The 16,575-nt window shown below is 33.4% G+C and overlaps 1 protein-coding gene across 12 annotated transcripts in view; it reads right to left on the bottom strand.

Moving 5' to 3' along the window:
- Nucleotides 1-204: 204 nt before the first annotated feature.
- LOC111518249 (TOX high mobility group box family member 4) overlaps nt 205-16,575 on the bottom strand; it is a 249,801-nt gene continuing 233,430 nt past the window's right edge. For 10 of the 12 annotated variants that reach the window (XM_074175313.1, XM_074175316.1, XM_074175318.1 and 7 more), the window contains 4 exons: nt 11,878-12,013; nt 8,465-8,857; nt 5,691-5,977; nt 205-4,672 (listed from right to left, as the gene is read on the bottom strand). In XM_074175313.1, coding sequence (XP_074031414.1) covers nt 4,606-4,672; nt 5,691-5,977; nt 8,465-8,857; nt 11,878-12,013 — 883 coding nt within the window. In that variant the 3' untranslated portion in view covers nt 205-4,605. Of the gene's footprint in view, nt 4,673-5,690; nt 5,991-8,464; nt 8,858-11,877; nt 12,014-16,575 lie in introns of all 12 variants that reach the window. The other 2 variants (XM_074175314.1, XR_012465444.1) reach the window with 2 other exon arrangements.

Here is a 16,575-nt window from a genome sequence, read left to right as displayed (position 1 = left end):
TACAATGTAATAGTGAAACATAAATTGTACTTAATAATTTTAAAGCTCATGAAAGAGATAATGATCTAATATACTTTAGATATTCTTCAATATTTTATAAACATGATTGTTTGGCAACAACTCCTGGTTGCTTCAAACTATTTCAATAAAAAAATAATAAAATAAGAAAAACATATTTAAAAACAAAAATAAAACAATTTTACGTACTTACTCCATAATATGCATTTACTATTTCATTCTATACAATTTTGATGGACCAAACTGTTCCAGTTCATTACCGAGGAACTGAAAGAAAAAAAATAGAAAACTCGGTGTTTTTCAACAATTGCACTGGCTCAAACAGTTCAAATCCTAACAACTCATTCAACATATTCACAAATATACATCCTTCACCACATTTAATACTAGGGATGTTCACGCAAAACAAATTGCTCACATCGATAACAATAAAGTAACAACTGCTAATTTATATACATCGACAGAAAGCGTCACTTTGATTGGTCAATGATATAAAAATAATTGTACGCCACATACTACAACTGAATCTGTGAAACAAAATTATGCTGAGAGAAATTCAACAGAGATTTGTCAAAGAATTTCTTGTTTCCTTAATTGTTTTCATCAGTGTAGGCATAAAAATGAGAATTAGTTTATATCTTTTCATAAATATCTTTGATATAAGAATGTCCAAGGAAAGTTTTTCCCTTTAAACTTTTGATCTTTTTAATGGATAAGCTAAGCTGGAGAGAAAAGATGGATAGTTCAGAAATGAGAGCCCAACTCTTTGAGAAACAGTTTTCAAATGCCAATAATCAAAGAAAGAAAAGCTTCATTTGAAGCAAATGGAATTTCATTCCATCTCAATCAGACTGTTTTTTTTTCTCATTGATTCAGCCGTTACTTGATGAAGATCCTTAGTAAATTTCAAAAACTACACCTCACGATTTGATCTCCACAAACTTTATTTGAAAAATATATCACGTTTCCCTAGCACAGTAGCTTTTTTAAGTGATTCATGAATATAAATGTAGATAATGTATATAAATCACTTGAAAATGCTACTGTTCTAGGGAAACATGTCATATATTTTTCAAATAAAGTTTGTAATGGACTCAAAATGAAAGATTATTTGTCAAAATATTGTCAAAAATGTTATTGTTCTCAATGTTCCTCTTGACATTTCTTTTGTAAATTATATCATTCTGCTGACCCTGGTTAGACACCAAAAAGTGCATGGTAAAAATGAAGAATAATGTCTATTCCCAACAGTTAGTACTGAACACGCCTCAAGAAGCTAATGTAAAGTGAAGCTTGTTCAGGTAAATTATTTAGTGAAAATCTCACATGTTACTCAAATACATTATCATTAATTCACAACAAATATCCACCAATTGCATCACATGTCACTTAATTTTACATACATTTTAGCCATTCACAAATTGAGATGGCACTATTGGTATGGAGTTTTATTTTAACTATATCCAGCACTATTACAAATCTAACCTAATTTATTTCATCAATTCAGCAAATGTTTCAATCAAAAAAGCCCATCATGTTAGAATGACTTGTATTTATTTCTCTTGGGTATACAGTAGTTTTGTGTCTAAACAACATCTTGTGTCTAAAAAACAATTATCAATTTTCTCAGTCCTATGATTGAGATTTAGTGCCTGGAACATCCTTTTTCATGAATCTATTGTTGGTCATTTTGGAGAAGCCGGATTAGTTATGTACGGTTTAATTATCTTCTGTTTATAGAAGTGAACATATATACCTCTTCGATGGGCAAGGATTTTGGTGAAATTGGTGACACTTGTGAATCGTTTCATTTGTGCCACATGCTGATAATAGGTGTCCCACTGTGATACGACAATGCTTAGAGATCATAATGACAATGGTTTAAATTGTCTGCTGCATAATTACTCATATTTAATCCATCCAGATGGTTATTGATGACACAATTCAATTCATCTGAATCTTTCTACTGAAGAAAATTGCTTTATATGTTTCACTTAAGATTCGAGGAAACTTGTATATTGACAAGGATTTTGTATGTTTAATTCGTTATTTCAAATATGTCAGTTTTCATCTCCACCTAGCGAGTTTCTTCTCATTGTGACAATCTCAGTTAGCCGGTTTTTAGTGGTATGTGGTAATGATAAATCCTATAAGGGACCGAAGGTTACCAATGAGTATTCACAATATGTATACATTGGAGCTGCTTCTATAAAAATTTCAACCCTGTGCCCTATTGACTTTTCTTTTTAGAATTCAGTTGCTCATTAATTTCAAAACGAAAATTTACCTGTGAAGCATGAATTCTTGAAATTTCGCTTTTCCACCAGAACAAAAATGCTGTCCAACTTAGCATTATCAGGAGATAACTAACTTTAAATCAAGCGTCGAAAGGCAGAAATTTTGTTTTGAAATGGAAAAATTATTTTCAATAAATTCATTTCATTCCAGAGGTTCCAAATTCTTTGGAAAATTCCGACATTTTTTGTATCAAGATGGAGACGTAGAAAGTCGAAACCTTTCCTTCCCAAAAATATACCCCTTTCAATCTACTTATCAAATCAATTAATTTGATTAAGCTGGAAACTGTAGTATTGAATTGTACTTGGACATTCTGTAGACAAATCAGAAAACTCGTTTGCAAACATCAATTCAAATGAATTTAGAAATTATATTAGGCAGAATATTTGAATAAATAACAACTGTACTTTTCAGATATTTTTTGTTTCATAGATTCAGAGGAGAGAACCATAAAGAATCCAATATCTAACACATAGAACACATAGAATCATCAGTTGTTCCTCATTCATCAAAATATTCACAGTTCTGGAATTTTTCCGTATAACAGATACCTAACTACATGAACTAAAGTTTTTTTTAATATTATATGTACTCTGGACATTACTAACTACAAATTTTCATGAAGGATTACATGCATTTACAGAGCATGGTTTAACAAATTCAATTTTGTTATAAAGGGGGCATTAAAGAATGTGCAACAAATAGTGAACAGTAAGTATTTGAAAACCAACATTTGTATGAAAAAAAAATCTATAAAGAATAAATGACACTGTTATGATATTTTCAGAACATCTTTGAAGACCAGTACGCTTAGAATACCTCATGATATTAGTCTCCAAATCACTATTTATGGCAAATGAATTATTACGCTACAAATTCAAAGGATTGAGTGAATATTTGACGGTTATATTGAAACAAAACTTCATCCAAAATTTAATGAAAATAGTAAATCTGAGGGACTTTTATTTTATTTTACATTGCACTGTGTCAAAAACAACATCATAAACCAATCAGAGTTTATGTTTATACTGTGTGTCAAAGATAAGTATGGTCGGCATTGGAAAATCAGTTAAATCAGGAAAGTTGTTCATTGTGATATCAATTTTCTCAACGTTATATGAGAAGATATTTGGAATCACTTTCTCATTTCCACTTTTTAAGCTATACAAGATGGAGTTTGCAAATTTTCTCTTTAACGTTTCATCTCCAAGGAACCATCACCACTTTATTTTTTTATATAAACTAGTAGAAAGAATAACCCGAAATGAGTTTGCTTTTTTAACTTCACTGATATATCACACGAATTTTCCCATGCTGGTGCCCTTAACTTGAATATAGTGTATGATATTTAGTATTTTTAAAGTTCAATCTGTTTAAAAAAAAATCCGTTAAACAGCTTTCGTTATCAAAACTTGTGGTTTTATAAAAAAATTAAGTGAAAGCTTATGTGTCAAATCTAGACTTAGTTTGAGCTATGTTTTTTTCCATTGACTGGAGCCTCTAATCAAAATGTAGATATTAGAACCCGGATTGTTATTAGAATTGACGTTATATGCTCATGTGAAAATGATCAAACGAATTTCATTCCCATTTAAACATTAGTGGAAATAAGGCAATAACAAAAAAAACTTATCAAACAATAGCACAATGCAAAAGTTCGCAAATCCCAAAGGAGCGGCTAGTTAAATTTTTCTAGAAACAAAAATAGTTGAAGAGTAAACTTTGATATTTGAAAACAGCTCAGTTCAGTTCACTGAAATATGAAACATTCAGAGTAAGAATTTTCAACAAAAAGTTTGGTTTTTATCTTCGAAAGCTGCACAAGCTCATAATTGTATATAATGGACTCGAAAGGTAAAATAGCATGAATTATTAAAAAAATGAGCAATACTTGATAATTCCAGAAATACAAACGAGACTTAATATAGTAAAATAGTAAATTTCAAACTGTAACATCATAAGGAATAATAAAAAAAATTTTCAACAAAAACTATTCTTATACTTTTTTGCCCCCCTTATACTGATTATACAACGTATAATGCTAGGATTACAATATTAATCAGTATTGTATACCTATAATAATGAAATCGTATTGCTTCTATTGCTTCAATACAACCTCACACTAAAATGATTATCATTTTATTTACAATTCTTAATCTATCCTCTCACTATTACATATTATCGTAACCGTTCTATTTGATACTTCATTGCAAACGTAGATCTGTTTGATGGTGGTATTGCTACTTACTCTCATTCCCTGCCTTGTGGCAACTCTCCCTAGTACTAAATTTATTTAACTGTTGAAAAGTTCTGTGATTGGCTTTTATTGACAGACACCCAGTTTGTGAATACATCTCTGAAAAAAAAAAGAATGAATTAATGATGAAAATCATTTGAAATTTCCAGAAATCATATAAATTTATAGATTGATATCGAGAATAGTTTTGAAAGAATGCAGAAATTGGCTTGGAATATGTCAATGGGATCTATACCTTGTAAAGACCGGCTAAGTATAGTCTAATGTTCTGAAATTGTTTTAGATTTAGGTTTTTGATATAGCGCAAACAAGATTACATAAATTATGTTTATGTTCTATTGGCCATGGTCAAAAATCCAACCTTATTTGATTCAATGATCATTGGAGCTAAAAAGAAAAATAATCATCTGTATTAAGATTGTGATGAAAATCCTCATGTGATCCCAGACATCATCCCCCTCCTCTGGTTCTGCTGCTGTCCCTACCATCACCCTCACCACCCTCTGAAATTATAAATACGAGTAAATAGGTAGTTTGCCAATCAGTCGGTGATACTTGAGTCAACGCTCATACTACTGATGATGTCTGTCGCAGTAGCAGACAAAACATTTTTTGGTACTTCAGGTTCCATTGGACCATTTTGTTGCCTTTAACTGTGATTCTGTCCGTGAAAGTCGATGCTCTTATACACCATGATTAGCTTATTTTCGCAAAGAGTTTTGCACTGATATTTCCTATTTCTTTTTCCTTTCTTGGCAGTTTCTTATATAAATGATTGTGAATAGCTGATAGAGATCTATTTTTATTTTGATTTTCTACTTGGGAGCCATTTAACTCGTCCAGTTTTTCCAAGTTTTTGGAAAACACTGCATCCAATAAGCTTATTGCATTTCTACTATCACCTTTTCATGCCATCTATTTCAACAAACTTGTTCCCTGTACTAGTTTATAAGGGTCCATTTTGGATATTTCGCAAAATGTTACGTCTGATAGATACATAGATATTCATTTGTGCTTCTACTCATAAAGATGAGGTAACTTGTCAAGATATAATAAGAAACAACAAAATGAATAAATAAATCAATGAATGAATTTAATTTCTTGAATACACACTTACCGACAATGGCTGACGACACATTCGTTACTGCAATATTCGTCTTCCCATTCCGGATTAGTGATGGCTGGATTGGGGCAACCGTGACGTATACATGCGTTCTGGGGCCTCATCTGACCCTGACCTACATTCTGTGGAGGCCCTGATGTTGGGATGGTTGCTGGGGGAGCAGAAGCGGGGGGGGAACTGGAAACCATGGGTGGTGGACTCATATGTTGCTGCATGTGAGGTGATACTGGGACGTGCTGTTGTTGTTGTGGAGACATCGGAACATGCTGTTGCTGAGGGACCTGCAAAAGTAAACTAAGTTTGGTTTAAGAGAACTAAACTGGGTCGAATAAAAATATTTGTCACATAATAAAACAAACAAAAAGTATTTGACATTTCCATGTGACTTATTAAAAGTGGTATATCACTAAATGCTTGTTTATGAGATATTAAACAACTGTTCCTTCCCAAGGAAACTACAATTTTTTAACACCAACGTTCCCTTCTCCAGAAAAAAAACATTCTTTGTGCATTGAAAATTTGTCCAAGTATTTTGACCCGGATTTTGGATATGTGCTCTTCCTTCAATCTAATGAAAAAATCATTGCCTTTGATTTTCTTCTCTCATTTTTTCGCCTTTTTTTCATCTCTTGTCGATTCAAATTGATCATCAACAAAAATATTATAAAGGTGACACATGTCTACTTCAAAAACAATTTTAAACTGCCACTTGTGGCTTCTAGATTATATCTTTGAAACATACAGAGTGACGCAATTCTGTTAAATATTTTTTTTTTAAATGGTCAAAGAGTGTAAACTTTCACAGCTGGGGACAACTGTGTTACGGGTTTGTTGGCCATGGTATGCATGTTTAATGATTGACGTTTTGTCTACAACTGCGGTAATAATTATCGAAGGCAATGAAGCAACAGATGTTCCTACTGCCCTCACTGCAGACATAAAAACCTGCACTCAGGTTGACCTATAAATTAACCTGTAATTAACTTTGACACAGTTTCTTAACATTGTCACATTATTGAAACTGGTATGAACACATGTTTAAAATAAAATAATTCATTTACACAAAGGGTATATCAACTTATTTCTGTTTACAAAATGTCCATGAACTTTTGGTAAAGAAACATAATCATTTTATTTTGTAAATGTTTCTACACTGGATTAAAAATGATGGTCAAAAAAAGTAAAATGGACAAATTAACAAAGTGGTCTATGAAATTTGGTAATACCCCAGATAACCCATTTGTGTCACCGGGGTGGAAATATTTATGAATAATATTGTAAAATGATCTAGGTTTATACAAAAAATCGATAAAACTACAAATTAGTTCTATTTCAATGACAGTAACTTGAAATGCAATAAATTTACACAAGGCAAATTCATCATGTAAAGCACCAGTAATACTCAACTACCACATCTATTATACAAGTCTGCTTAGACATAGGTGAATTTCCTGGGTTCAAATCTACCAATAATCAAGTATTTTCCACAGAAAAATTTATATAAATGAATATTAGTGGAGTTTAATCCCAACACCAAACCGTTATTTGTAACACCTCGATACGTGTTTCAATCACCAAGTGGTCATCTTCAAGAGGAAGATTAAACTAAATTAGGTACATGCAATATTGTCCTTATTTATACCCTAGATATATCTGCTAGGTACCTTAGTCTTAATTGTCTTGAATTCATTTTACAATATTGCCATATCTAACAGGTAAATCTGATAATAAAATATTATTTCAATATTTATTTTATCATCAGATATACCTGACTTTTAGATTAGGCAATATTGTGAAATTAATTTAAGACTAGTAGATAAGGCAACATGTAAAACTAATTTAAGACAATTAGGACGCAGGTACCTAGCAGAGGTATCTAGGGTATAAATAAGGACAATACTAAATGTAATTTAGTTTAATCTTTTTCTTGAAGATGATCTCTTGGTGACTGAAACATGTGTCGATGTATTAAAAATACACCAAAGGTTCCAAACAGTGCATCACTAGTAAAAATGTATCTAGTTGAAATCAGATGACTTCTGACACGTTACAGTTCTGATGGAACTGTGATTTCTGAACTCACTTATTCACCCCATTACAGACCCAGGTGCAATTTCTGACATTACACTCAGTTTACATTTACATCTCAACTCTTTTGTTAACTGTGATACTTTGGTGATACATAAAACAGATTTCACTATTATACTATAAATATGTTCAATACCTGAAAATTATATAGATTTCAAATCCTGTGTCTCATGTGATTGCAAACAGGAAGATCTGAATCTCAGTGTTACTTCAATGATTGTTTGATAAAAGCACGGTTTTTACATAAAATTATAAATATCAAGCTAACTTATCTCGAATTACTATTCACGGAAAACTTACAATTGAATCCCTGATATTACTGGACAGAACTATATGTTTCATAGTCCTTATGTTTTAGTCCAACTTTTTATTTATTTCTTTTATAGAAATAGTTTTTCATTATTTATTCATGAATGGAAAACTATATCTCATAAAAATGATTATTCAGGTTTGCTTAAAACTTTATTCTCTAAAAAAAAATGTTTATAAGATATATGTTCCAAGTACTCAGTCACTAGGGGCCTACAGTTCAATTCCTGAATACAATGATTTGTTGACAATTGAAAACAATATAAATTCCAAGAAATATTTCTCAAGCCAATGATTACTAGTTATTTTTCTGTGTCCGGTTTTGTGCATATTTTGTTTTATACAAGTTTTAAGTAAAAATTCCATCTCACCTGCTGCATGTAACTATTATGCTGCTGCTGCTGCTGTTGTTGCTGCTGTTGCAGGTGTTGCATGTTCATGTGATTTGGCACTGGTCCCATATTGGATTGCATCATATTCTGATGTTGCTGTTGCGGGGAGGAATTCATGTTACCCAAGCCCATGGGTGGCTTCTTTCCAATGGGTGATTGTGAGGGCGGAGTTGGCGCTGAGGACATTGGAGGTGATGGGATATTACCTTGTGGTTGATAAGCAGAGTATTGGGGAGCACCAGCCTGATAGCTTCCGTAATTACCATAAATTCCTTCTCCTTCACCAGCACCTTTCGATACTAGGCTGGCCCTGTATGCTGCGAGAGCTTTCAAGTATTCTTTTTTAGCTGCCTCAGTTTTTTTCTTATAAACCTATATTAAAGGAGGTGTGAATCAAAATTCTGGCGTGGTATCACTGTTGAAAATGCTTCAACTTGGATTCGTTTAACAATGGATGGTAATATTAATGTGACTAGCCAACTTGCTGAAATGGCACAACTTTATCCTGAAATCTCTAAGCTGACCTGCTACACAAATGTAGTTTTTATTTTTACAGAAAACCTATCTATATAAAGGTATCTGAAAGTTATTGAAAATCAATACATTTACAAATTCCATAGAAAATTCTGTAGAGGATTACATTCAATAAATATAATCAGTAGAAAGGAAAAAATTTGAGTTTATCTAACTATCATTGGGTAAGTCTTTCGAGTCAACTTTCTGGTGATGCAAATAGTTGGATTTTAATGAACCAATGGATGGATACTTCTAATAAGGTGATTGCATTTATGATGAAATTAAAGTAACATTAGGGATTTTACAACTGATGAAAAAATAGCATATCAATGAATAGATATGAACTGATAACTGAATTTTAAGTTCTGTAAATTATGGGTGCATTCATTTATTCAATCATTAGCCAAAACTAGCAGTTGGAAGATCACGTAGATGAATGCATATTCAGACCAAACATTTTTAGATAGGTTAGCAGTTTTGTGAAAAATACCTCTGGAAGAAAAATTAAAATTGAGAAAGACAAGATATATACAAAGAATTTGCCACATTGCTAGTTACATCTGTTGAATCACTTGATTAAATTGTTTCAGCCTTGGCATTTTCAACAGAAATATGAATAGTATAAGATATTCATCAAATGAACAAAATAGCTCTTCAACTCAGTTTCACTTATACACAGTTGTGCTTTCAGAAAATTTAGAGACTCAGAAAGTGATATCAATATGTTCTGCAGTAATAATATTTTGTGTTATGTAATACATAGTATTTCTGTTGGTATTAACTATTCGAAAGATAATGTAATAAAACAACAGTATTCTAATTTACTGAAGATGACATTGAAAATCATAATTTCACAAGTTTACGCAGTTTTGGACCTAATCAATCAAAAGCTGTTTATGTAAATTGGGACTAAATTCAAATCGACAGCCCGTTTTTTGAAATTGGTTCTAGTTTTTGAAACATTCAATAAATTTCATAATGGTACTATTTTTGACTAATAATGGCCATTTATTGACTCAAAAAGTATAAATCAAAAATGAACAGAGGCTGAACTGAGTCTTTTATACTGCATGGATTCTGTTTCACACAATAGGGTAATTGCTCATCATGCCTTTATCCAAAAATCCTTGGTATCTCCTTTCGATTTTTGCTATATCTTCCTGTAGCAGGTCTCCTTGCTTGTGTTGCTCAAGTTTCGTGGGAAAAAAACAAGATGTGAATGAAGAAAGTGTTTCTTGAGAGACATTCAAGCTCCAACCTTGTGGTTATTTTGCAAGAAATTGTTGATTACTTGCCTGCAATCCAGTGATTTGTGTTTATCACGAAAGTTGTGAACAACACTTTGAAACAATGCACATGCTGCTTCATCAGGCGTTGAGACACATCAGGTCCTTCAAATATTCCTTCTTTGGATACAGTTTGGTTGAGTACTGGAAAGCCCATACTTCGCAATTGAGAGTTTTTTCAAAGTTTTCAACGAGGCCAAGTTCAATGTGAAGAGGTGGTAATAAAACGTCCTGTGGTTTCACAAGTGATACAGGGGACACTTTTTGTTGTCCCAACTTAAAATGGATACTACTCGGCAACACCTTTCTAACATTATGATGATCAATAGTACAGCTGTCCCACAGACACAAAAAAAAACAGCAAAATTTTGTGAATCCAGATTGCATCTCAAGCAATAGACTAATAAACTGTTATGAATATGTAAACAAATTGATATTTCGAAATTGATTACAATTTCTCAACCTTTAAATAGTCAAAAAAAATTCCATGGATGCTCATTGTATTTGATCTTGACCATTGAACAAACACCATTCATTTCGATCATATGGTGTTATTCATCAAATCAAACGAACCTTTGATGTCATTGCAGAAACAAATGTCATTTTCATTTTTGAAGAACAATAAAATCACATAACTCTTATTTCTGAATAAAGTGACTTGAGTTTTAGAGTCAGGATGTTTCCATTCATGCAACACTTTGCGACATTAAATGCTTTTCTTCCATAAGGAAATTGCTTTCACTGCTCGCCAGTGATGAAGACGAAGTTCTTCAGGCATTTTTTGCACTTGCACCTGGACAAATTGGCAATGGATCACTGTCCATAAGTGGAACTAGCTTCAACACTGATGATACTTCAGGATATTTCTACTGTGCTAGTTTTTTTGCATTTATACTGCCATTCTACGAGGAGAAGTAGCCTTCATCTACATAATTTTTCTGTAGACGAGTTTTCCGAGCACGTAAAACCCCCAACGTAAGAAAAACACTTTGAATCGACTTTGCAAAGTTGTCTCTGCATTTTTACACATTCACAAGCACAATCAAGGCACAAAAACAAGTTCCAAATGACGTTTGATGCAACGGCGTCAGCTGGCAGCCGTTATAGACCCAAGTCAATCTTGACAAATGGATTGAAGATCTGAATTCAGGACATCACATAGCATTAAGAATCGTTCTCATCTGCTCGGGTCCAAAAGTTGACATGAATTTGTAAATTTGTAATTTTTGGCCAGTGATCAATTTTGTGGTTATTGAATATAAAAGTTACACATCACAAATATAGAATTAGAACAACCCATTCGAAAATATCAACTAAAATAAAGTTTATCTAAACTATTGTTCTCTATAAAAAAAACTCTGGAAATACTTACCAATTGGTAAAACTTATGAAAAATGAACTGATCTTATGTCTCACTAATCTGGAAAATTTTCACAATATAATAATCAGAAAATTATTGCTTATTATATCAATTTCAATTTTGAAAGTCCTGCAAGGTGATGTCAGAGGTATAAAAGAAAAAAGAGAAAATTGCAGCTAAGGAAAATATTTTGTTCATTGGAATTTAGAAACTGTTCAAATAAAACGTACATTCTTGTGTTCAGAATCTAGAGCATCCCACATTGATGCAACAATTTTGGAAACCTCTCCAAAACTTGCATTTGGATTTTGTCCTTTGATGGCTGCTTGAGTATCCCTGAAGAATAGTGCATACGCCGATACTGGCCTAAAATAAAATCAGATTTTAGAAATACATGGTGTCTGGTTCATTTTTAACACAAAGAAAATACTTTCCTAATAACACTCTTGAAATGTTAAATAGGCAAAGTTCAAACATAAATTGAAAAATAAAATAAAAAATGAGTTATAGTTTTAAGGATTGAGAAAAATAACCGTGAAATAAAAACATATGTTCGATGATCAATAAAAAACATAAAAACTGTACAGAAATTTTTCTCATTATTTCTAATAACTGAATTATACAGGGTGTAACTGAATAAGTGTAAAACATTTAAGGAGGTGACTCCTCATCGAAAAAAAAATAGGATCTTCCATATAAAGAAACTTCATTGGAGCATCCCTTGTTAAGATACAGCCGCTTAAAGGGGGTTCATAAAATTTGTATAACAATTTTTTTCACAAGCACTGAAAAAGTTACAATATTGAAATTAACCTGGCGTATTGTACTACCAAAAAGACACTTACCCAGTAATTTATTTGGTTTACCCCATGGTTGTAAGGTGTGGAAAACGCAACCCCTAAAATTTATTTCCAATGTAACTTTTTGTCTTATTGTTTGTTTACCATTTAAAAATTTATTTCCGATAGCCTGTTTCATTCATTTCATTCATTGGGTTTTTTGCCCAAAATAAACCAGTTCGCAGCAAAAAATTATTTTACGAACAACTACAGAGATACATCGTCATAAATGCGAACTGGATTTATTGTTATTTTGTAGTTAGTACCTGCATTGAACGAATGAAGGGTAATAAACAAAACTAATTGATTAATAACAAAACACACAACGTGTAGAAATCATAGTAAATGTTCAATATGTCTACCTTCACACATTACGCATGCGTCTAGACGTCGGCGCATTAAGCCACGTATTCCCTCAAATATTCCTGTAGTCTCTCTGATTACCCTTCACACATTGATGACGCGGTTTCTTGAGTCCTCTACATCGCGAACAGGAGTACGATAAACCAAATGCTATAAATGACCCCAAATAGAGAAATCGAGAGGATTGAGATCCGCGGATCGAGCGGGCCAGTTCTGTGGTCCTCCAGTTCTGTGGTCCTCCTCAGTTATGTTTCAGTTAAATGCTGACGTGCTTCTTGACTAAAATGGGCGGGAGCCTCATCCTGCATAAAACATATATCCCTTCTGAAGCCCAAAGGAACTTTCTCCAGCAGTACTGGATGCACTTCTCTTAAAAATGAACGTATGCCTTACCATTTAATCGAGGAGGTAGAAAATGAGGCCCAATTAAATCATCCCCAATAACTTCTTGATGGTTAGTTTCGACAATAGCGTGAGGGTTTTCATCAGCCCATATGTGGTAATTATGAAAATTAATAATCTTGTCCCGAGAAAAACTACACATTCGTCTATGAATTCTATCGTCTTCAGAAAGTCACAATTTATTCTAATCATTTCCAGCATCCAATTGCAAAATTCAAGACGGTTCGGAAAGTCTCGCGATAACAGTGCCTGTACTCGTTGCAGATGGTGAGGGTATAAGAGTTGTTCCTTTAAAATTCGAAATACCGTCATATGATCAACATTTAGCTGGAAAGCAATCTTTCTAGTACTGGTAGTAGGTTGTTCTTCAATCAAATTAAGTACTGCTTCCTTAAGCTGTGGTGTGCGTACTTCTCGATGGCGACCACAATCCTGCGTTTTTTTGTCGAATGAACCATATTCTCGTAATTGTTGATGAAGTCGAGCAAATATTCTATGTCAAGGGGTCTGCCGTTGAGGATACATTTTGGCATATTTTCTAGAAGCTTCTGACCCATTCCTCTAAGACAGACCGTAAACGTAATGCATATCACCCATTTCCTCATTTGTGATTGCCATTTTAATAACAAGTGAATTATTAAAGTAACAAATTAAGAACAGAACAACAACACACAATTAATATTAATTCAATTTCGAAAATTCACAAACTGACAGCGTCATACCAATTCAATTGTCACTATCGCTAATAGCGACCTACTAGATAGATTAGTCTCGTATTTTCGCATTTATGACAATGTATCTCTGTAGTTGTTCGTAAAATAATTTATTGCTGCGAACTGGTTTATTTTGGGCAAAAAACCCAGGAGACATTTTTTGTTTAGAATGAAACAGGCTATCGGAAATAAATTTTTAAATGGTAAACAAACAATAAGACAAAAAGTTATATTGGAAATAAATTTTAGGGGTTGCGTTTTCCACACCTTACAACCATGGGGTAAACCAAATAAATTACTGGGTAAGTGTCTATTTGGTAGTACAAAACGCCAGGTCAATTTCAATATTGTAACTTTTTCAGTGGTTGTGAAAAAAATTGTTATACAAATTTTATGTACCTACCCTTTCTTTACATGAAAGATCCTATTATTTTTTCGATAAGGAATCACCTCCTTAAATGTTTTAGACTTATTTAGTTGCACCCTGTATACCACAAACTTTTTCAGTGCTTGTGAAAAAAATTGTTATACAAATTTTATGTACCCCCTTTAAGGGGCTGTATCTTAACAAGGGATGCTCCAATGAAGTTTCTTTATATGAAAGATCGATTTTCATGAGAAATGAGAAATCACCTCCTAAAATGTTTTACACTTATTTAGTTACACTCTGTATACCACAAATTTTTTAGTGAAACTGGTTCAGATGAAATGTCAAATGGGCATATCTAATAACAAACATTAGATTTCTGCTCCATTTTATATACACTATTCAAAGTTATTTCGAAAAAGAATTGCCAAAAAAGAAATTGAACCAGATAAAGTTTTTGTGAGATTTGGATTTGTCAGTATGATAGATTTTTTAGGCGTGGGATTTCTGTAATTTCAAATTCAGTTGTTCATGATTAAGATGCCTGATTTATTATATTCAATCAATTTGATCAAATTCCCAATTTATTTGGAAACACATTTTATGAATGAACAAATGATAATACCATATACAGGGTGTCCCTGGACTTCTTCTTTTCTTCTCGAGAATGTATAGATGGCGTCAAAATTTCACCAGTACTTCATATAATTTTTGTTCCTAAAATACTTCGTGACCAAATTACAGGCCCTCAAAAATTACCAAATGAAAAATGTTATTCTTTGATAACTTTTCAAGTGAATATACAAAACCAACCAAATTTTGGTGATAGACTAAAGAAATGAATTGCTTTGATGAGCTTTCATGCAGAAGTTGCTAGAAGTCAGGTACGGACTACCCCCCCTGGCACCTCCTCTCCACATTTTTTTGGAGAGAGGCTAGATGGACTGCATATAGACTTGTGCACATTGCCAATTGCACAAATCAATTTAATGAAGAGTGCAACAGACTGTTGATTGACACTGGTATGCCTCCAACTGTCAATTATGAACTGCCTTATAAAATACTGTTCCCGAGTAGAGAGGACTGGATCTTCCGGGAGAAGGAAATTCACAGATGGATCAAAAACACCTTCCGGTTCTGGTGCAGGTGTTTTCAATCGCAGACCCAGGACAGAGATATCAATCTGCCTAGGAACCTATGAGACTGTATTTAGAGTGGAAATTTATGTTATTGATTTGTGTGCGGAGAGATTGGAAGAATCCAACTTCATACACAAGTCAATAAAAATATTTTCGGATAGTCAAACGGCATTGGAAGCTCTTGGCTCCTACCGAACAATGCCTAAATTGGTAACAAATTGACAAAAACGACTCTCCTTGATAGGAAGACTCAACAGATTGTCTCTGGTGTGGATTCCTGACCATTCTGGCCTGGAAGGCAGTATGGCTGCTGACTCCCTTGCAAAGGAGGGTGCTGCAAGCAGCTTCATCGGACCAGAACCTGTCATTGGCATCCCTTTAGACTTTGCCAAACAAAGATTGAACACCTGGAGGGCAAAAAAATGTATGTACTTCTGGAAGAATCTTCCAGGATTGGCTCACTCCAGGGCGTTTATTCACCCTTCGAAGCTTGGTACTAAATAGTTGTTGAACTACATATAATAGGGATGAACTACGATGTCTAACAGGCCTTCTTACAAGTCACTGTCATTTGAATCATATTCAGAGACTCGGACTGTCGGAAGACAGTGTATGTCGCCTCTGTTTGGAAAATGATGAAACAGCAGACAACATACTTTGTGCCTGCCCCGATGGGGACCGAATCAGATTTTCAGAGTTCGGCAGAGCCGTACTCTTACCATCTTACCTGAAAAAACCACTCACCATACAAACGAATCGGCTTCATTAAGAAGCTGGGTTTATTTGATCGAGTGTAAGTAGGTGTGAGCCACAATAAACCCTTGCGGGTTGCGGTGGAGGGTCGAATAGACCCATTCACTTTGGACCTAACCTAACCTAACCCCCGATGGCCCACATCCCAAAACTTTGAAATGACAGATATTTTTCAATATTTTTCCACAAAATCAGGTTCTTAGACAATTTTCTGAATAAAAGTACTCGTGTGGAAAATCGATCTGAGCAACGATTTTTGATAAAAATGCACTTTTGTTTGACGACATCCAACCTGAGATGTCTACCATTATTTGAAATGAAAAATTTTGACAGCAGAAATAATAATGATATC

Source organism: Leptinotarsa decemlineata, unplaced genomic scaffold (assembly GCF_025532065.1).
Source record: "Leptinotarsa decemlineata unplaced genomic scaffold, Ldec_3_MD MMD2_tig00001019_RagTag_RagTag, whole genome shotgun sequence".
NCBI classification, from domain to species: Eukaryota; Metazoa; Arthropoda; class Insecta; order Coleoptera; family Chrysomelidae; genus Leptinotarsa; species Leptinotarsa decemlineata.
Note: the sequence above shows the minus strand (reverse complement) of the source record. Positions and strands in the feature narration are given on the sequence as shown.